Source organism: Hyla sarda, chromosome 6 (assembly GCF_029499605.1).
Source record: "Hyla sarda isolate aHylSar1 chromosome 6, aHylSar1.hap1, whole genome shotgun sequence".
Taxonomy (NCBI): Eukaryota; Metazoa; Chordata; class Amphibia; order Anura; family Hylidae; genus Hyla; species Hyla sarda.
In genome coordinates this window covers 253,194,191-253,216,782 of record NC_079194.1, presented here as the reverse complement: position 1 = coordinate 253,216,782, position 22,592 = coordinate 253,194,191, and the positions used below count along the sequence as shown (strand labels likewise).

Genomic DNA, 22,592 nt, shown 5'->3' with positions numbered 1-22,592 from the left:
TAGACAGAAAGGAACAACCTTAACTTCAGAAGCTCATAAGTACTGAAAGGATTAAGATTTTTTAATAGAAGTAATTTACAAATCGGTTTAACTTTCTGGAGCCAGTTGATATATATATAAAAAAAAACGTTTTTTCCTGGAATACCCCTTTAATAACAGGAGAAAAAAGCATTTTTGTCTAATAAGATTAGACAATCTTATCAGATCTATGCAAAGGACAGTGCCTATGAGGGTCATTTGTCATTGGAGGTAGAGCAATTTTTGCCTAACTTGGGAGCATAAAAAGTTGCAAACCCCTCAAAAACACCGCAGACCTATGCCAGCCCTGACTTGGCTTGCAAAACTGCCTTTGGAGAGCATTTTTACAAATTCGCACATTTTTTGCACAACAGGGTAAATGTTGCAGAAAAGTCGCAGAGGAGAGGAGGAATCCTACACATTGGTGTTCTGAAGTGATGTCTAAACTTCTACCTCTGTGTGCCGCATTAACAAACCTCCATGCGCCTTTATGATAAATAGGTCCTAGAAAAGCAAAACCAAAGTATAAAAAATAAAAAAAAATAACACTTTCGTAAGAGACACAATGATAAAATATTTGTTAAAATAAATTACAGATGATAAATGTATATGGGAACAAAGGAAAATATGATTTTTTCCTTTACAACACGACATATAATGCAAATTTTTTTATTTATTTATTTTTTAATTTTGTTTCTGTTTTGCGTGTGATTTTGTGGCACTATTCTTGCTATGTTTCATAAGTCTTTTATAGAGTAATTGAGCCATCTAGTGGTCAGAGTATGAACTTAAAAGAGAGAAAAGAATGTAAACTGCCTGCTGTTCCTAATCCCATTTTGAATTCACATTTTGCACTCAAACATTTTATATAAAAAAGTAATTATTATTCTGATGCAATATAGATTTTGTTGCTATGTGCATTGTGAATAATAGACTTTGTCTATAGCACATGCATGTTCTTCAGCAATAACAATGTGACTGAGAGGATGCTGGGAATTAGGCATTGTTCACACAGCAGAATTTCCTCTACATCTCCATGCAAAGAACATGGCATACAAGTAATTTGAAGCCGATTCCAAGAACTGTAATGTCCATTCTCAGGGTGCATTCACACAAGCGTATTACCTTTCAAACTCGCAGCGTGTTTTCTGCTGCAAGTTTGAAAGGGGGCAGGCTGTCGGCAGCAGATTTTCAACTGCGGATTTGTGCTATTAATAATCTGCCGCAGGCTTCAATGGGGTCTGCAGCTGATTCTGCTGCTGAAAATTTCCCACAGACAGCCAGCGGAGAGGAAATACGGTGAGTAAATTCTATCATGTGAACATAGCCTTATAACTCCAATGCACTAAAATGGATGGAATCCACAGGGAAAATCCATGTATCAGATGAGACATGCTGCAGATTTAAAAGTCTACAGAATGTTTAGAATTACCGTATTTTTCACCGTATAAGACGCACTTTTTCTTCCCCAAAACTGGGGGGGAAGAGTTGGTGCGTCTTATACGGCAAATACCCACGGTCATCAACGGCCGGGACCCACGGCTAATACAGGACATCACCAATCGCGGTGATGCCCTGTATTAACCCTTCAGACGCCGCGATCAAAGCTGACCGCCGCATCTGAAGTGAAAATAACACTAACCCAGCTGTTCAGTCGGGCTGTTCCGGTGAAACCGCGGCGTCCCGAACAGCTTACAGGACACCGGGAGGGACCTTACCTGCCTCCTCGGTGTCTGCTCCGTGCTGGGATCCCCTGCATGGCCGGCACTCTCCTTCGATGTCATCACGTCGTCGCGGACGCTGTCCCGTCATCCAATAGGAGTGACGTGCGTACCGACGTGATGACGGCGACGGAGAGCGTGCATCCCGAGGAAGAAAACGTCCGGAGCGTCAGGGACACCACGGGGACGCGGCGACAGTGATGGAGCAACATCCAGGGCAGCGGGGAGTACTACCTCCTATACCAGTGGTCTACAACCTGCGGACCTCCAGCTGTTTCAAAACTACAACTCCCAGCATGCCCGGACAGCCAACGGCTGTCCGGGCATGCTGGGAGTTGTAGTTTTGCAATATCTGGAGGTCCGCAGGTTGAAGATCACTGTTGGGTGCAGAATCTTTTTTTTTTCTCTAGATTTTGCACCTTTAAAATAGGGTGCATCTTATATGCCGGTGCGTCCTATAGGGCGAAAAGTACGGTAGCTGTGTATTTTTTTTATGCCATTCACTACCTTTTTATGGGGTATTTAGTTGCAAAAGTTTGGCGCAGATTCAACAACTGAAATTTTTCATCAAGTATAAGGATAAGAATTTAATTGAAGACTTTCTTTCTGCCCCTCTCCATCTCGCTATATATGTTAATAATCTCATTTCTCATTTCAATTCTGTTACAGGTTTTCCACTAGTTTTGCTTTTTATGGTCTTGGCATGGACTTGCAGAATTTTGGTGTTGATATTTTCCTATTGCAGTTTATCTTTGGAACCATTGATTTACCATCCAAGCTGGCAGGTGCCATCCTAATGAGCTATCTTGGGCGGCGAGTCACACAGTCTTCATCCCTCATACTGGCCGGTGTAGCATTGTTGTGTAATGCTTTTGTACCTCAAGGTGAAATCATCTGTCATTGACATACATTTATAATATTACTCAGAAAAAAATGGATGATTGTGTCTGAATGGAAGCAGACAGCTGTGTGCAATTCAGTTTAGGAATTTAATTTTAATTTTTTTTTTTTTTTAAAGAAAGATGAAGACCGTATAATAAGATTCAAGCAGTATAAACAATAGCGACCTATGGTAGTTTTCGGTAGTGCAGTCTTGAAATTTTAAAGTGCCACCTGCTAATTGATGTCACCTGCTGCAAGAATGCCAAAGGAAGCACATTATAAGACTGCATATATGACACTATTAAAGATGGTATCTCTGTTTCGCTTGTCCGTGTAGTAAAAACACAGCCTGGCCCTGTCTGTAACTCAAGATGGGAAGGGGCAGGGAGGTGGAGAGGAGAGACATGCCTGCCAGCGACTTTTCTGGGCTTAGTCACACCCCTCTGACTTATATACTTATTTTTCTGTGTTTCTCTTACACAGACAAGCAACATAAAGGTACCATCTTTATTATTGTCATATATGCTGTCTCAGTAGAAAAAAAGAGTTCACACACACTAGTATGCTGCAAAAATATTTCTTTCTTTATATAAATATTCTTCAACAATATAAAAGAAAAGTGCAAACGTTCTCACCTGTGCTTTAGTGAATGGAGACGGCTAAAGAAGTATAGGAGTGAAGCTGCCGATTACCTCTCCTTATAACTACCTGCGGACTTTGCATGATCCACACTGGGCGCTTTTCTTTTGTATTGTTGAAGAATATTTATATGAAGAAAGAAGAATTTTTGCAGCATACTAGTGTGTGTGTGTGTGTTTTTTTTTGTTTTTTGTATTTTTTTTTCTACTGTGATTTTCCTGGGAATAAAGCACCCAGTCGCCACACTATTCTCACCCAGAGACTAAGGTCCCTTCCCTATCTTTGAATTAGAATATATGCTGTCTCATAATGGGATTCCTTTGGCATGCATATAGCAGGTGACAGATGCACTTTAAGCTGGAAATATAATGGATACCAAGGAATATAGTGATGATATTCCTTTATATCCATTAATGCTTCCAGATTTAAAGTGCATCTGTCATCTGTTGTAAGCATGCCAAAGGAATCGCATTACAAGACATTATGACATATCTTATATAACGTCCACTAAGGGATTATTAGAGTTGCAGTCCCACAAGACATAGAATGGGGTCCCTGGAAGCTTCTGGCAGCCAGGGACGATTCTGCTTAAAGGCAGAATAGGCAGCCGTCTAGAGCGCCCTCTTGATGGGGGCGCCGCTCTGCCCACTGTAAGAAAGTTAGTAGCCAGCATCCAAAGCACCCACCGCTTATCTGAAGCACCCGCCCAGCCAGCCCCACTTTCGCAACCTCCCCTCCCTCCCCGGTACCATAATAATCTGCATTCTTCAGCCTGCTGGAGGGGCGCAGTGCTACCTCTGAGGCCAGACAGGCAGGTCGGTCCTGACATTGTGCATGCCTTCATAATCTGCACTATGAGGAGGAGGTTTGCTACAGTGTGTCACCCCAGTAGTAAGGCGCGGCGTCTCAAAGGGTGGAGCGAATGGGCATTGTCAAGGGGCAGCAAAATTAGCTTTTGCCTAGGGTGGCAAAAATCCTTGCAGCAGCCCTGCTGGCAGCTGCCTGAGAAGGAGGGCATAAGTGTATGGAGAAGTGCAGGATTGTGATAACCGTGCATCCGTGTAGTTTTCTTTACACCACCACTAAGGTAAGTTTAAAAACACTAAACTTTATTAATGCATGTTAAAAATGGGCATCAGCACTACTCATCATCTGACATGTTTCCAGTCCACAATAGGCTCCTAAGCATAATACTACACACAAAGAACAAGACCAGTAAGGCAATGGTCGTTTTGTGTGGTTTCCAGTTCTTCTGGCCTTCGATAGATCATCAGAAGCTGGAAGAAGTGTGAATAAGTATGAAACAGCCTTTGCCTTGACACTCCCTGTCTGTGATTGTGTTCTGTCCTGCAATATGTGGAATAAAATGAAGAAAGTTTCCAGCATTTGTTGAGTGCCGAACTCTTTGTTTTGCTATGTCTGAATGTGTTGGACTTTTGCAAATGAACACCACCCACAGCTTTGTATGAAGCACTGTGTCCTAGCTAAACATCATTGACAGTGTTGCAACACATAGGTTTGGACAACCAGTGCCAACATTTTGTACTTCTTAAATTTGTATGTAATTAGAAATCAGCAATTAACTATTTATGAGAGTAAATTGGGTCCTAATAAAAAATCAAAAGAAAGAATAAGAATTTACAGCTTAGATATCCATACAAAAAATTGAAGGTGTATGAAATAAAGATCTCAACAACGAGCACATACGACTTAATAAATTGACATCTAATCATTTTTATAGTTTCAGACTCTATGTGCCCTGATTTCAAGATGGGCATTGTCATGGAAAAAAAAAACCTTTGATATGTTGTAGAAAACACCTGACTAGTCACAAGAATTAACCTGGAGATGTGTGCGGCGTTTTTGTCATCAGTTGAGGTCTGAACACTCAAACCACAAACCTCAAGGAGTTTTATTGACAGATGCTTTAAAATCCAGAAGGCTTCCCGCATAATGGAGTTTAAACCCATCACATTTGGGCTTTTTTACCCTTTCAATACCAACAACAGTTACACTTGTCAATTTTTTTTATAAACCTCAGAGAAATGTCTGGTTAAGCCTAACAAACACTGTTTAAAGATGCCAGGATCACTATCATGTACGTGCTCAGTCGTCCATATCTTTAGTAAACATGGTATAGACCTGCAGTTAATGAACATCTTAATGGTGTATTCACATGTACCGTATTCTGTGCAGATTTGATGAGCAGATTTGATGCGCAGGATTTTATGCTGCAGATTCCAATGTAAACTAAATGACTGAATACAGCTTCAAATCCTGCGCATCAAATCTGTGCATCAAATCTTCACAGAATACAGTACATGTGAATAGACCCTAAAAGAGGATGTCCTATCACTGTGCAGTGGAAAACAAATATTCGGACCTATGCATATAGTTGCCCAAGATGCATCCTTTTAATCTGTATATGTCAGATGCTACAAGGGCAGTTCTGATACCTGTTTTTAACATGCTTAAATTTTTTTTTTAACAAACTTATCTAAGCGACGGTGCTGGAGCCCTTCTCTATTTCAAGCATTGAACAGCTCCCATCCCCAAATATCACCCCCATGAAAGCTTGTAAAGGAGTGTATTGGAGTTTTTTCAGGGAAGGGGGATAGTGCTATTTTATTTTAATCAAACCGTTTTGTCCCTATTTTTCAGAGATGAAGATGGCACGGTTGGTGTTAGCTGTGGTTGGCAAAGGTGCTATGGCCTCCTCATTTTGCTGTGCTTACATTTACTCCAGTGAGCTGTTTCCTACTGTTATTAGGTAATATGTCAGGCACTAGTGCCTTGGTAATGGGGGCCACATGTTCGGATTGATGCTGCTGCTAATGCTTACCTTTTTATCTCCCATGCAGACAAAGTGGGATGGGAGTTGTTGGTATGACAGCTCGGATGGGCTCCATGATTGCCCCTTTGGTGTTGATGTTGTCAGAGATCTCTCCAATTTTCCCACCAGCTATCTATGGAGTTGCAGCTATTATATCTGGGTCTGCTGCAATATTATTAAGTGAAACCTCTAACCAAAAATTACCAGACACGATAGATGAAGTGGAAGCCAGGTAATATACCATTTTCTGCTGTGCTGTTAGATGTTTCTTTCTTAAAATACACTTCACAAAGTCAAGTACTATAAATTTAAAGGGGTTATCCAGGAATCGAAAAACAGACCTATTTTCATTCAAAGACCACTCCCTGTCTGTCTCCAGGTTGGGTGTGGTATTTCAACTTGGCTCCATTCATTTCAATGGAACTGACCTGGAAAACCACACCCAACCTGGAGACAGACAGGGAGCAGTCTTTGAAAGAAATTATATCTGTTTAATTCCTGGATAACCCCTTTAAGGCTAAGTTCATCAGCATGTAGCAGATTAACAGAGCACTATGCTGATATGAACAAAGTCTTAACAATTTTAGCAATAGTAAAGAAACCAGGTTTGGATCTTGGGCACATTAAAATCTGCTCATATCTATTGCCAGGCTTTGGAGGCTGAGGGGTCATAGCTGCTTATACAACACTGGACCTTAGCATTCCTTCAAGGCATGGTCATGTAGACATTATACTGATATTCCACAGTGCAAAAATAAGTGACAAAATGTGGCAAAACTCTTTTTAAGACCCGACCAACAGTTTCTCACTATAAGATGTATCCCAATCTGGGAATTTTTTTGCACTTCCACAGGAGTTAGTGAAACATGGTAGCTTATAGTTCTACGCAACTAGCCAGTCGGTGCTTGTTACGTACACCGCGGGAAATGGCCCACTCAGCTGTTTTCCCAACCACCACAACTTCCAAAGGTGAGACCCGCATGCATTTATCACATAGGTTGTGGACATGCTATAAATGTCCTGCTGATGTCTTCAGGAGTTGTGTTTAGTGTGCTTTAGTTTGAGTAGTGTGTTTCAACTCTAACTCAAGGTCATGATTTGAGGATATCCAATACAGAGAATGCTTGTGGTAAAGCCTAATGCACTACACTCATGCTGTGTTTACCAATCACAGTATTATCATGGGTCTGCACTCTTTACAAATCACTAGTAAGACCACACATAGAATACTGTGTACAGTACTGGGCACCAGTGTACAAGAAAGATATAGTGGAGCTGGAGAGGGTTCAAAGACGGCAACCAGAGTAATACGGGGAATGGGAGGACTACAGTACCCAGAAAGATTATCAGAATTAGGGTTATTTAGTTTAGAAAAAAGAAGGCTTAGGGGAGACCTAATAACTATGTATAAATATATCAGGGGACAGTACAGAGATCTCTCCCATGACCTATTATCACCCATGACTATGTTACTATGTCACTCCACCTTTGACTCCAGCAGGTGAGGAAAATGGCTTTCTGTATAGGCTTTCCATCCTAGCCTGCACAGGACAGACTGAGAAAGGAGTCCCTTCCTAAATATGCCTTTTTGTGTCTATATGTGTTTGCGTGCATATTTGTTAATATAGGTGTATACATTTGTCAATGGGTTAGAGCCCTGCGCGGGACTTTTTATAAATCCTGCTCCCGATGATTTTTTGACCAATCCCGCCCGCAGAGTGTTTCCTTCACTCCCACCCGCAAGATTTGTGTCCAATCCCGCCCGCTCCCACTAAATGTTTGTCCAATCCCGCATGCTCCCATAGGAATGTACATACACTAGGGTGCAATGCTCTGCACATACCCCCATGTGTATTGCAGTGTGTACACATTCCTATACAGGTGGGGTATGTGCAGAGCACTGCACCCTAGTCTGTACACTGTTATACACAAGGGGGGTATGTGCACTGCAGAGCATTGCACCCTAATGTTTGTAGTACAGAGGAGACACTAGGGTGCAATGCTGTGCATATACCCCATGTGTATAGCAGTGTGTATGCAGTTGCACTGCAGAGTCCTGCTATACACATGGGGGTTATGTGCAGAGCATTGAACCCCAGTGTATGTAGAAGACACTAGGGTGCAATGCTCTGCAGTGCACTTACCCACATGTGAATAGCAATGCAGAGGCCCTGGGAGGATCACCAACCAATGCAGTCCGTCTACTCTGCACTCACATACCCGGCCTGGCCCACAGCACACTGTGAATTTGCATTAACTTTGGTGGTAGTGAGTTGTGTGCATGCATTACTTAAGCATGAGCCTGCGCTGACTTACCGGGCCCGGTGGCAAGTGAAGATGGAGGCTGGGACAGGTGGAGATGAACAGATGATCCTCCAGGGCAGGCTGAGCGGGTTCTGCAAAATGGCGGTGGGGGGGAGGAGACAAGTCTGGGAGAAGCAGCATGAGGATCTGGAGGAGCCTGCCTGCGGCGCTTCTAGTGACTGGTGGTAAGCTCTGTTAGTGGAGGGTGGGGTTAACTGGGAGTCACTCCGGAGTCCGGACTTATTTTCATGAGGCTACCTGCAGGTGTAGCATACTAAGACTGACATTTCATATGCTCACATTTCACATAGGGGAAACGCAGGATAAATCAGTGACAGTGCATCCATTACTTTAATGGGGATCACTATGCACATGTGTGGCAAAAGTGTCAAGGACCCTGTACTGATGATTATGAGGGTCCTCTCCATGTCAGGAACTGTCCAGAGGAAGAGCAAATCCCCATAGCAAACCTATCTTGCTCTTGACAGTTCCTGACATGGACAGAGGTGTCAGCAGAGAGCATTGTGGTCAAACTGAAAGGAAATACAAAAAGAAAAGAACTTCATGTGGAACATACAGCAGCTGATAAGTACTGGAATGATTAAGATTTTTTTAATAGAAGTAATTTACAAACCTGTTTAACTTTCTGGCACCAGTTGATTTAAAAAATGTTTTATTCCAACGGAGTACCCCTTTAAGGGGTTAGTGCCCTATAATAGGCCCCGTGTAATAGGCCCAGCAATTACAATGGGGCAGAAAAGTATTTAGTCAGCCACCAATTGTACAAGTTCTCCCACTTTAAAAGATGAGAGAGGCCTGTAATTTTCATCATAGATACACTTCAACTATGAGAGGCAGAATGGGCGGAAAGAATACAGGAAATCACATTGTTGGATTTCTAATGAATTAATTGGTAATTTGGTCACCTACAAACTAGCAAGATTTCTGGCTCTACGCCGCCAGGGACTCAAATCATGCAATGCCAGATGTGTCCCCCTGCTTAAGCCAGTACATGTCTGGGCCCATCTGAAGTTTGCTACAGAGCATTTGGATAATCCAGAAGAGGATTGGGAGAATGTCATATGGTCAGATGAAACCAGAGTAGAACTTCTTGGTAAAAACTCAACTCGTCGTGTTTGGAGGAGAAAGAATGCTGAGTTGCATCCAAAGAACGCCATACCTACTGTGAAGCAGGGGGTGGAAACATCATGCTTTGGGGCCATTTTTCAGCAAAGGGACCAGGACGACTGAACCATGTAAAGGAAAGCATGAATGGCACCATGTACCGTGAGATTCTGAGTAAAAACCTCCGTCCATCAGCAAGGGCATTGAAGATGAAACCTCGCTGGGTCTTTCAGCATGACAATGATCCCAAACACACCGCCCGGGAAACAAAGGAGTGGCTTCGTGAGAAGCATTTCAAGTTCCTCCAGTGGCCTAGTTAGTCTCCTGATCTCAACAACATATAAAACCTTTGGAGGGAGTTGAAAGTCCATGTTGCCCAGCGACAGCCCCAAAACATCACTGCTCTAGAGGAGATCTGCATGGGGGAATCGGCCAAAATACCAGCAACAGTGTGTGAAAACCTTGTGAAGACTTACAGAAAACGTTTGACCTCTGTCATTGCCAACAAAGGGTATTTAACAAAGTATTGAGATGGACTTTTGTTATTGAGCAAATACTTATTTTCCAACATAATTTGCAAATTAATTCTTTAGAAATCAGACAATGTGATTGTCTGTGTTTTTTTTTTTTTTTTTTTTTTTTCTGATTATGTCTCTCATAGATGAGGTATACCTATGATGAAAATTACAGGCCTCTCTCATCTTTTTAAGTGGGAGAACTTGCACAATTGGTGGCTGACTAAATACTTTTTTCCCCCTCTGTAGTTGGTGGACCATCAAACACCTGTTCATAAATTGATCTCTGGCTTTTCAAAGGTTTAAAAATCCTAATTTGTTGGCTGCACATTTTCCCTTGTAATAAGGTGCAACAAATGGCAGAAGTAAAGGGGTTCACAAACAATCTATCATTAATGCAGCCCTGGCTGCCGATACCGAGCTATGTAATAGGGTCAGATCGCCAATCTAGGAGATCCTTGCTTATATTTGGCAGTAGTCAGGCAGTGTACTACAACCCTTAATAATAAGTGCCCCTGTGTGTGCATCCACTTCCCATCAGGACCCTCCCTGCAGTGAGATCCCACAATTCAGATTTGTTTAGTAGATTGGGGAGATGTCCAGTTTACCACAGATGGCTCTTTGAGGGAGTCTCTATCAAAACATGGGGGCCTAATATATGTGGAGAGAGGTTGCACAGAGGTGAGGAAAAGCAACGGCTAAGTGGGAGAGGGTGGGAGAAAGCTCAAGATCGTAGGGACTCTGTGAAGGGACATAAGGCGATGTTCACATTTAATCATTTATTGTACAAATTATGGGGGTAACTAATGACCCGGGGGTGCCATGGCAAATTCTGTCCAGTACATCAAGACCACAATCACCAATAATACCAGTTTACAACGAGGAATAAAATCACCATACATTTTACCATCATAGTGTTACTGACCAAATCCTGTATACTGATACCAATGTTACCAATAATACCAGTATACAATGAGAATTATCACCATACATATTACCATCATAATGTTACTGACCAAATCCTGTATACTGAGATCAATAATAATAATAATAATAATACCAGTATACAAGGAGGAATATTATCGCCATACGTATCACTGTAATACTTTTACTGATTAAATCATGTATACTGAGACCAATAACACCAGAAGGTGATGTCTTCTGATTGGAGTCGTTCACTTCTCTGGCTATGATCGCCATGATGGCTTCTCCCGGCCAAGACTTGTCAACATTTTAGGTTCCTCTCTAAAGCACCATCCACATCTCTTTACAAACTCCCCATGTGTATTGCCCCATATATGGGGACATCAGGGTGTATTATCCCTGTACTGTGACATCACTGTGTATTATCCCTGTACTGTGACATCGCTGTGTGTATTATCCCTGTACTGTGACATCACTGTGTATTATCCCTGTACTGTGACATCGCTGTGTGTATTATCCCTGTACTGTGACATCACTGTGTGTATTATCCCTGTACTGTGACATCACTGTGTGTATTATCCCTGTACTGTGACATCACTGTGTGTATTATCCCTGTACTGTGACACCACAGTCTGTATTATCCCTGTACTGTGACACCACAGTCTGTATTATGCCTGTACTGTGACATCACTGTGTGTATTATCCCTGTACTGTGACATCACTGTGAACATTATCCCTGTACTGTGACATCACTGTGTGTATTATCCCTGTACTGTGACATCACTGTGTGTATTATCCCTGTACTGTGACACCACAGTCTGTATTGTGCCTGTACTTTGACATCACTGCATATTATCCCTGTACTGTGACATCACTGTATGCATTATCCCTGTACTGTGACATCACTGCGTGTATTATCCTTTTACTGTGACATCACTGTGTGTATTATCCCTGTACTGTGACATCACTGTGTGTATTATCCCTGTACTGTGACATCACTGTGTGTATTATCCCTGTACTGTGACACCACTGTGTGTATTATCCCTGTACTGTGACACCACAGTCTGTATTATCCCTGTACTGTGACATCACTGTGTGTATTATCCCTGTACTGTGACATCACTGTGTGTATTATCCCTGTACTGTGATACCACAGTCTGTATTGTGCCTGTACTTTGACATCACTGCATATTATCCCTGTACTGTGACATCACTGTATGCATTATCCCTGTACTGTGACATCACTGCGTGTATTATCCTTTTACTGTGACATCACTGTGTGTATTATCCCTGTACTGTGACATCACTGTGTGTATTATCCCTGTACTGTGACATCACTGTGTGTATTATCCCTGTACTGTGACACCACTGTGTGTATTATCCCTGTACTGTGACACCACAGTCTGTATTATCCCTGTACTGTGACATCACTGCGTATATTATGCCTGTACTGTGACATCACTGTGTGTATTATCCCTGTACTGTGACATCACTGTGTGTATTATCCCTGTACTGTGACACCACAGTCTGTATTATGCCTCTACTGTGACATCACTGTGTATTATCCCTGTACTGTGACATCACTGTGTATTATCCCTGTACTGTGACATCACTGTGTGTATTATCCCTGTACTGTGACATCACTGTGAACATTATCCCTGTACTGTGACATCACTGTGTGTATTCTCTCTGTACTGTGACATCACTGTATATATTAAAGGGGGTATCCTGTGGGAGGATTTTCCTTTTAGAACCCTGCCTATACCTAGTATATAAAATGCAAACCTGTAATCACCTCTAGCGCTGCTGCGGTGTCTCCAGTGTCCTGGTTTGGTCCCCAGTTGTGATTCTCTGTGAGCTGCAGCGTGTGATGCCTGGGCCTGGTGATTGGCTGAGCAGCAGTGCGACACACTGGGCCCCGACGTCACTCCAGGCTCGGGCATCACTCTGCAGTTCAGGTAGAGAATTGCAGCCTGGTATGGGCATAGTTCTGAAAAGAAAACCCTCCCACTGGATAACCCCTATAACCCTGTACAGTGATGTCACTGGGCATATTAACCCTGTACTGTGACATCACTGTATATTAACCCTGTACTGTGACATTACTGTGTATATTAACCCTGGACTGTGATGTCACTGTGCATATTAACCCTGTATTGTGATGTCACTGGGCATATTAACCCTGTATTGTGATGTCACTGGGCATATTAACCCTGTACTGTGACATTACTGTGTATATTAACCCTGGACTGTGATGTCACTGTGCATATTAACCCTGTACTGTGACATTACTGTGTATATTAACCCTGGACTGTGATGTCACTGTGCATATTAACCCTGTATTGTGATGTCACTGGGCATATTAACCCTGTATTGTGATGTCACTGGGCATATTAACCCTGTACTGTGACATTACTGTGTATATTAACCCTGGACTGTGATGTCACTGTGCATATTAACCCTGTACTGTGACATTACTGTGTATATTAACCCTGGACTGTGATGTCACTGTGCATATTAACCCTGTACTGTGACTCACAGTACAGAGATAATACACACAGTGATGTCACAGTACAGGGATATTATACACCATGATGTCACAGTACAGGGATAATACACAGTGATGTCACAGTACAGGGATAATATACAGTGATGTCACAGTACAGGGAAAATACACAGTGATGTCACAGTACAGGGATAATACACACAGGGATGTCACATGTGTTTTATCCCTGTACTGTGACATCACTGTGTATATTATCCCTGTTATGTGACATCCCTGTGTGTATTATGCCTGTTCTGTGATAATACACACAGGGATGTCACAGTACGGGGAAAGTACACACAGTGATGTCACAGTACAGGGATAATATACACTGTTATGTCACAGTACAGGGATAATACACACAGGGATGTCACAGTACGGGGATAGTACACACAGTGATGTCTCAGTACAGGGATAATATACACAGTGATGTCACAGTACAGGGATAATATACACAGTGATGTCACAGTACAGGGATAATATACACAGTGATGTCACAGTACAGGGATAATATACACAGTGATGTCACAGTACAGGGATAATATACACAGTGATGTCACAGTACAGGGATAATATACACCGTTATGTCACAGTACAGGGATAATATACACCGTTATGTCACATTACAGGGATAATACACACAGGGATGTCACAGTACAGGGATAATATACACAGGGAAGTCACAGTACAGGGATAATATACACAGTGATGTCACAGTACAGGGATAATGCACACAGTGATGTCACAGTACAGGGATAATGCACACAGTGATGTCACAGTACAGGGATAATATACACAGTGATGTCACAGTACAGGGATAATATACACCGTTATGTCACAGTACAGGGTTAATACACACAGTGATGTCACATTACAGGGATAATACACACAGGGATGTCACAGTACAGGGATAATATACACAGTGATGTCACAGTACAGGGATAATGCACACAGTGATGTCACAGTACTAATATGCACATGTCCGAGATTAATGGAGGCTGCATGCGGGACGCACCTGAAACCAGAGACAGCCTTTGGTCGTCCAGACATTCTGGGAGTTGTAGTTTTGCAACAGTTGGAGGCACACTGGATGGGAAACACTGCTCTATTGTGTCATCTAGATAATGGTGTCTGTATAACAGCCTCTTATCAAGATGGCACATGATCTGGTAAAAAAAAAAGTCCATTTAGATTTATAGAAGGGCACTCAGAAGAGCATTGTGTACACTCCACTCAGAAGAGCCCTGTATACACTCCACTCAGAAGAGCATTGGGGGACATGAATCATTATTTGTGTATGGTAGAAGCAGTTTACCCCTTTTGCCGAATTCTTAATTATGCGCAGAAGCGCTAAATTTATCAATCAAGCGCAATGAGATTCATAAATTGCGGGCAAATAGAGTAAGCTCCTCATACCTCCACTCTTTGAAAAATGAAATTGATGATTTAGAGCATCTTGCTACATGCAGTCCAAGGTGGCTTATATTTGCGTTAAAAATATGGTCATTGCGCAAGATTTCTGCGGGTAAATGAAATGTATGCAGTTTATAAGTTTGTGCGTACTAAATATGTCACTCCAAGGTACACCGAAACCTGGTGCTCCACCAGAATGTACGCAAAAAAAGACGCCAAAAAACAGCTTGCGCAAAATCTTTGATACATGTCCCCCATTGTGTACACTCCACTCAGAAGAGCCCTGTGTACACTCCACTCAGAAGAGCCCTATGTACACTCCACTCAGAAGAGCCCTGTGTACACAGAAGAGCCCTGTGTACACTCCACTCAGAAGAGCCCTGTATACACTCCACTCAGAAGAGCCCTGTATACATACAGTATAATAGTGGAGGCTTCATGCCAGACGCACCTGAAAGAACATCTACAGATGGAGGGGTCGGGCACCGCATGACGAGTCTGAGAAACTCTACTTTCCCCTGCGCTCCTGTCTGTTGAGGAAGGAGGGACTGGGGGACGGACAGAGACACCTACTAGATAATCTGGGCCTGTGAGGAGGCAGAGCGCAGGCTGTGATAAGCAGAGGAGTGAATGCCTGTGTGAATATTGCCGGAGACCTGATGAAAACTCAGGCAGGCCCTTTACATCTCTGCAGTGCTGCGGCTACATCTGTTTGGCGGCCTGTGCCCTCTCCAGGTATGCGCTCCCAGCGGGGGCCGGGTTCGCCAAACGGTAGGTACGCCACTGACAGGGAGAGAAGCACTTATTAACCTTTTCCCTGCCTATATGTGGAGATCTGTGGGGGCTGAACATTCAGATCTCTGCTAAATGTTTTTTATGACCTTATACCTTAAAGGACAACTGCAGTGAAACTTATCCCCTATCCGCAGCCATGCAGACTTGCGACCACTCCTCCCTCAGCTCTCCGAAGGTTTCCGAAGCTTGAGCTGGGTGGAGCAAAAGCAGAGCAGAGGACGCAGGTCTACACGGGAGAAAGAAGCCATGCCCCCCTCATCTCCCCCTCCCCTAGGATGCAGCTCTGTATGGGAGACAGAAGGCAGAGCAGGGGAGAAAGGACGTACACAGCTCCTCATCTCCCCTCCCCTGCTCTGCCTTCGGAGTATGCAAGTTTCCACGGTAGAAAGAAGACCGAGCAGGGGGAGGATGACAATGTGCTTGGGCTGGGGATGTATAGACTGCAGAAGCTAGGGAATAAATTTCAGACTAGGGATGATTTCTATGTGTGAAGGGGGGGGACTCCTGAATTACACATGCTGGGAGTTGTAGTCCCTGTAATGTGTGTGTATGCTAGTGTTTCCCAACCAGGGAATGCTGGGAGTTGTAGTTCTGGAACACCTGGAGGCACCCTGGTTGGGAAACACTGATGTATGCCCTGTAGAGGTGTGGTGAACTACAACCCCCAGGAGACTACTGAGAGACAATAGAGGTGTTGTGAACTACAACCCCCAGGAGACTACTGAGAGGCAATAGAGGTGTTTGTGAACTACAACCCCCAGGAGACTACAGAGGCAGCTGCTGGTGTTATACCACAGACTGAAGACTCCTGAATGACACATGCTGGGAGTTGTAGTCCCTTTTGTGTGTGTATGCCAGTGTATCCCAACCAGGGCTGAGTTATGTTAGTGTGCTGTGTATAACGCAGGTTTCCTCTGGCTGCAAGGGGGAGGACGAACTGCACGGGCTGGTTTCTTTGTTTTCATGGGGTGTTCATTAGCCCCATAAAGAGGACATAGAAATGCATGGGGTTTGTACAGGACATGAACATCACTGTATGAACCCTGTGCATTTCTATGTCAGCGTTCGTACAGAGAAGCAGAGATGCACGGGGTTCATACAGGAGAGCAGAGATGCATGGGGTCCATACAGGGAAGCAGAAATGCACTGTGCAGTAGTTTCTAAATTGTGGCCATCCAGATATTGCATAACTACAACTCACAGCATGCACTGACAGACTGTACATGCTGGGAGTTTTAGTTTTGCAACAGCTGGAGGCACACTGGTGGGGAAGCACTGAGTTAGGTTCTGTTTCCTCACCAGTGTGCCTCAAGCTGTGGCAAAACTACAACTCCCAACATGCAATGATAGCCGAAGGGCATGCTGGGAGTTGTAGATATGCAACAGCTGGAGGCACACAAATACAACTCTCAGCATGCCCAGACAGTCATGTGCTGTTTGTGCATGCTGGGAGTTGTAGTTATGCAAGATCTGGATGGCCACAATTTAAAGACCACTGCACAGTGATATCCAAACTGTGGCCCTCCAGAAGTTTCTAGGCAACTACTCACCTCCTGGCTCCCATCAACAGCACAATCGCTGCCCGTCACACCTAGAGGAGGCTCGCCGCCGCAATCGGTAAGGAACCTCCACTGCTGCTCACATCACAGTTCCCCAGATTTCAGCAGGCATCTCGTTCCGTTCATCGCCCGGTTACCGGTGGTGAACGGAAATGCTGAGGGCGTACAGGTACGCCCTTGGTCCTAAACGGGTTAATGATTTAATCTAAAACTCCACTTGCAGAATTCTGCAAGTGTAGATTTCAATTGCCAGCCACTGCCAAAATCCGTTTTCCCCTCCTTCTCAATTTCCCCTGGATGAAGATGTACATGCTACAGTGTTTTTGCTCCTTTACGTCCCTCCTGACATTATTTTCTCTCAAAGCTGCTGTGCAATGAACGCTGACATGAAGGCCTCTGTAAAAACCCAGCTTGAGGAACACTGGTGAGGAAACAGAACCTAACTCAGTGCTTCCCCACCAGTGTGCCTCCAGCTGTTGCAAAACTAAATCTCCCAGCATGTACAGTCTGTCAGTGCATGCTAGGAGTTGTAGTTATGCAATATCTGGATGGCCACAATTTAGAAACTACTGCACAGTGCATCTCTGCTTCCCTATATGAACCCGTGCATCTCTGCTTCCCTGTATGAACCCTGTGCATCTCTGCTTCCCTGTATGAACCCGTGCATCTCTGCTTCCCTGTATGAACCCTGTGCATCTCTGCTTCCCTGTATGAACCCTGTGCATCTCTGCTTCCCTGTATGGACCCCGTGCATCTCTGCTTCCCTGTATGGACCCCGTGCATCTCTGCTTCCCTGTATGGACCCCGTGCATCTCTGCTTCCCTGTATGAACCCGTGCATCTCTGCTTCCCTGTATGAACCCTGTGCATCTCTGCTTCCCTGTATGAACCCTGTGCATCTCTGCTTCCCTGTATGAACCCGTGCATCTCTGCTTCCCTGTATGAACCCTGTGCATCTCTGCTTCCCTGTATGAACCCTGTGCATCTCTGCTTCCCTGTATGGACCCCGTGCATCTCTGCTTCCCTGTATGGACCCCGTGCATCTCTGCTTCCCTGTATGGACCCCGTGCATCTCTGCTTCCCTGTATGAACCCGTGCATCTCTGCTTCCCTGTATGAACCCTGTGCATCTCTGCTTCCCTGTATGAACCCTGTGCATCTCTGCTTCCCTGTATGGACCCCGTGCATATCTGCTTCCCTGTATGGACCCCGTGCATCTCTGCTTCCCTGTATGAACCCCGTGCATCTCTGCTTCCCTGTATGAACCCCGTGCATCTCTGCTTCCCTGTATGAACCCCGTGCATCTCTGCTTCCCTGTATGAACCCCGTGCATCTCTGCTTCCCTATATGAACCCGTGCATCTCTGCTTCCCTGTATGAACCCTGTGCATCTCTGCTTCCCTGTATGAACCCTGTGCATCTCTGCTTCCCTGTATGGACCCCGTGCATCTCTGCTTCCCTGTATGGACCCCGTGCATCTCTGCTTCCCTGTATGGACCCCGTGCATCTCTGCTTCCCTGTATGAACCCGTGCATCTCTGCTTCCCTGTATGAACCCTGTGCATCTCTGCTTCCCTGTATGAACCCTGTGCATCTCTGCTTCCCTGTATGGACCCCGTGCATATCTGCTTCCCTGTATGGACCCCGTGCATCTCTGCTTCCCTGTATGAACCCCGTGCATCTCTGCTTCCCTGTATGAACCCCGTGCATCTCTGCTTCCCTGTATGAACCCCGTGCATCTCTGCTTCCCTGTATGAACCCCCGTGCATCTCTGCTTCCCTGTATGAACCCCCGTGCATCTCTGCTTCCCTGTATGAACCCCGTGCATTTCTGCTGCCCTGTATGAACCCCGTGCATTTCTGCTTCCCTGTATAGACCCCGTGCATTTCTGCTTCTCTGTATGAATGCTGACATAGAAATGCACAGGGTTCATACAGTGATGTTCATGTCCTGTACAAACCCCATGCATTTCTATGTCCTCTTTATGGGGCTAATTAACACCCCATGAAAAAACAGAAACCAGCCCGTGCAGTTCGTCCTCCCCCTTGCAGCCGGAGGAAACGTGCGTTATACACAGCACACTAATATAACTCAGCCCTGGTTGGGATACACTGGCATACACACACAAAAGGGACTACAACTCCCAGCATGTGTCATTCAGGAGTCTTCAGTCTGTGGTATAACACCAGCATGCTGCCTCTGTAGTCTCCTGGGGGTTGTAGTTCACCACACCTCTATAGGGCATACACAACAGGGTCTACAAATCCCAGCATGTTGTGTCAGGAGTCTTCATTCTGTGGTATAACACCAGCAGCTGCCTCTGTAGTCTCCTGGCGGTAGTAGTTCACCAACACCTCTATTGTCTCTCAGTAGTCTCCTGGGGGTTGTAGTTCACCACACCTCTATTGTCTCTCAGTAGTCTCCTGGGGGTTGTAGTTCACCACACCTCTACAGGGCATACACCAGTGTTTCCCAACCAGGGTGCCTCCAGATGTTCCAGAACTGCAACTCCCAGCATTCCCTGGTTGGGAAACACTAGCATACACACACATAACAGGGACTACAACTCCCAGCATGTGTCATTCAGGAGTCCTGACCACCCCCCCACCTTCACACATAGAAATCATCCCCAGTCTGAGATTTATTCTCCAGCCCCTGCAGTCTATACATCCCCAGCCCATGTACTTTGTCATCCTCCCCCTGCTCTGTCTTCTTTTTCCCGTGGAAACTTGCGTCTTCCGAGGGCAGAGCAGGGGGAGGGGTACGAGGAGTCTTGCACGTCCTCTCTCCCCTGCTCTGCCTTCTTTCTTCCATGCAGAGCTGCGTCCTCCGGGAGGGGGATATGAGGGGGCGTGGCTTCTTTCTCCCGTACAGACCTGCGTCCTCTGCTCTGCCTTCGCTCCACCCAGCTCTAGCTTCGGAAACCTTCGGAGAGCTGAGGGGAGGAGCGGTCGCAAGTCTGCACGGGTCGCAAGTTTCCACCTCACACCGGCATTGCCGCACTCAGTGAGCTTGACGGACACATCCCCCCCCCCCCCCCCCCCATACAGCTCTATGGGAGAGGTGGGGATGCACGAACGCTGCCTCTCCCATAGAACTACATGGAGGAGGCATGTCTGTCATGTTATCCTGCTGCGGCTGGCACGTCTGCTGCACGGGAGAGCCGGGACCCCGTGCAGCAGATCGAGGGAGTCCCAGCATTCGGTCTCCTGCAATCAGACACTTATCTCCTATCCTGTGGATAGGGGGTAAGTTTATTTTACTGCAGATTTCCTTTAAGTAGGTATTGTATAAAGCCATTAATTATGGGAAAACTGTTAACCTCCATATTGACAATGTGACGGTGTTCACACATTTTATGCTTATTTGTGATAATTTTATGAAAGAATTTGCACTGTTGCCAACATCATAGGTATTTGTGCTTAACTGCATATTATACTAAGGTTTTAAAGGATCATCGCTTTCAGGGGAACTTGGTTAAAATGTATTTGATTAAGGTGTACTAGTCATAGAATGGTTGAGAAATGCTGTTAGCTTGGCTTTCACCTTGTGTTGTGTTGAGGATTAGGCTTCTTTCACACTGCAGTTAGCACACGGCAGTGTGACGGCCTTTGGGGGAGCCCGGGAAATAGTGGGAGAAAAATTACTGCTTGCGCCATCTTTTTCTCCCGCTAGTCCCATCAAAAAACAGTGCCCGACAGCCCCTATTATAGTAAATGGGAGCTGTTGGGACCTGTTGTTGCTCCCCATCACGAGAACGGATGTTAGTCACACAAAAAAAGAGACTATAACAGAGGCCTTACACCTCCCCCCCCCCCCCCCCCTTCCCAGGAAGTCACAAGAATGTCTTGCTCCAGGCCATAAACTAACATCCACTAATGCCAGTTACCTCTCCGCCTTCTCTCCTCCCATCATGACAAAACCCAGAAACACTGGTTTTTGGCCATGCCTACTGTAGAAGCTGCCACTTTGTTTAAAATGTAAACCTTTCCCTGATGGCAACTGCCAGGGAGCCAAGGAATGTTTACCAGTTTACATGGTTAATAGATGTAAAGACACAAAAAAAAATTTCTATGTCCATAACGCTAATGTTATGCCAGACACATCTCTATTGATACTCAGCAATCTGTTTATACTCAGCTATCTCGGTTTAATGTATATTAATTTATCTCATTCATTACAGGTCTCAAAAGAAAACATTAAAAAAGATCATCCATAAAGAAGAGGTGCCCCTTACCCAGGGCAAGACTCCATTTCATCCGCAAAAAAGACTCCTGATAGACACGGTTTAATCATTTCAATGTTGGGATGAGCAATGACATTGTTATTTAACCATGTAGAACAATTCACTTTTATGGTGCTTTTCAGCTTTCTGTACATTCAGTATAAGCAAGACTGGGTCTGTATGGGTTTCGTCTTTGGACATAAACAAGGTTTTCATTAACTGGCAATGAAGAGAGAACCTGTAAAATAAAATTACAAGTCCAAATATTATTATTATTAGTGATAAAATGAATGTTTATATCTCATAAATCACGACATATCACATGTCGCGGAGAATAATTCAGAACAGGGATAGGCTTCCTTATTACAACAAACTATGATTCACTCTGAAACAGTTCAGTGAAGAAATACTTCCAAAACCAGCGTCACTAGTTCTCTGGGTGGTCCTAGATGGCAGCTGCCCACCCTGCTGGGCTTAATTGATAGGCCTCTCCCTATTTACATATAATATGAAGCAAAAGGGACCTTATCACTATTTATCACAAGCTCTAGTTCTATCTGTTAGTGAGGGTTTTATTAGTGGTAAGCATATCATTGTAGTTCACGCTTTTTGTGATAAGGGTTTCTGTCTAATAGCCTTATGGCTCAGATTCTAATAGATAGATGGAAATGAGCCATGCGTTGTATAGCCATGTATGTTACATTTATTGTAGTAAACAATTATATTCATTGTACCTTGATGATCCAGTCACTGTCAAATGATGTCAATAATTAAATACCTAATAAAATCCTTTCAAAGAAATGTATGGCTTTTATCGTTCATTTAAAGAGAACCTGTGGCCTACCCCCCCAAAAAATGAAACCACATGATCATTAAATAGCTTAGGGTGCCCAGATCACACACCTTTTTTTACAGATTCTTGATGAAACGTTTACCTGCCGATTTGTTATGCGTTTATTACAAAACAAAGAAGTGCTTCATGGTGCAATACCGTTATGGTTCAGCAAATGCTTAGTGTAAACCCTGGGTGGTTGTGCACAACTTTGGAAAGAACATATAATAGTAGTATTAGATCCTCTGCAGCCTTTCCATCAACAA

The 22,592-nt window shown here is 44.3% G+C and overlaps 1 protein-coding gene across 2 annotated transcripts in view; it reads left to right on the top strand.

Annotated features, from left to right (window-relative positions):
• The window catches only part of LOC130276930 (solute carrier family 22 member 20-like), an 84,888-nt gene extending 62,600 nt beyond the window's left edge, over positions 1 to 22,288 (top strand). For both annotated transcript variants that reach the window (XM_056526952.1, XM_056526951.1), the window contains 4 exons: positions 2,409 to 2,623; positions 5,922 to 6,030; positions 6,122 to 6,325; positions 21,453 to 22,288. In XM_056526952.1, coding sequence (XP_056382927.1) covers positions 2,409 to 2,623; positions 5,922 to 6,030; positions 6,122 to 6,325; positions 21,453 to 21,561 — 637 coding nt within the window. In that variant the 3' untranslated portion in view covers positions 21,562 to 22,288. The remainder of the gene's footprint in view (positions 1 to 2,408; positions 2,624 to 5,921; positions 6,031 to 6,121; positions 6,326 to 21,452) is intronic.
• The last annotated feature ends 304 nt before the right edge of the window (positions 22,289 to 22,592 follow it).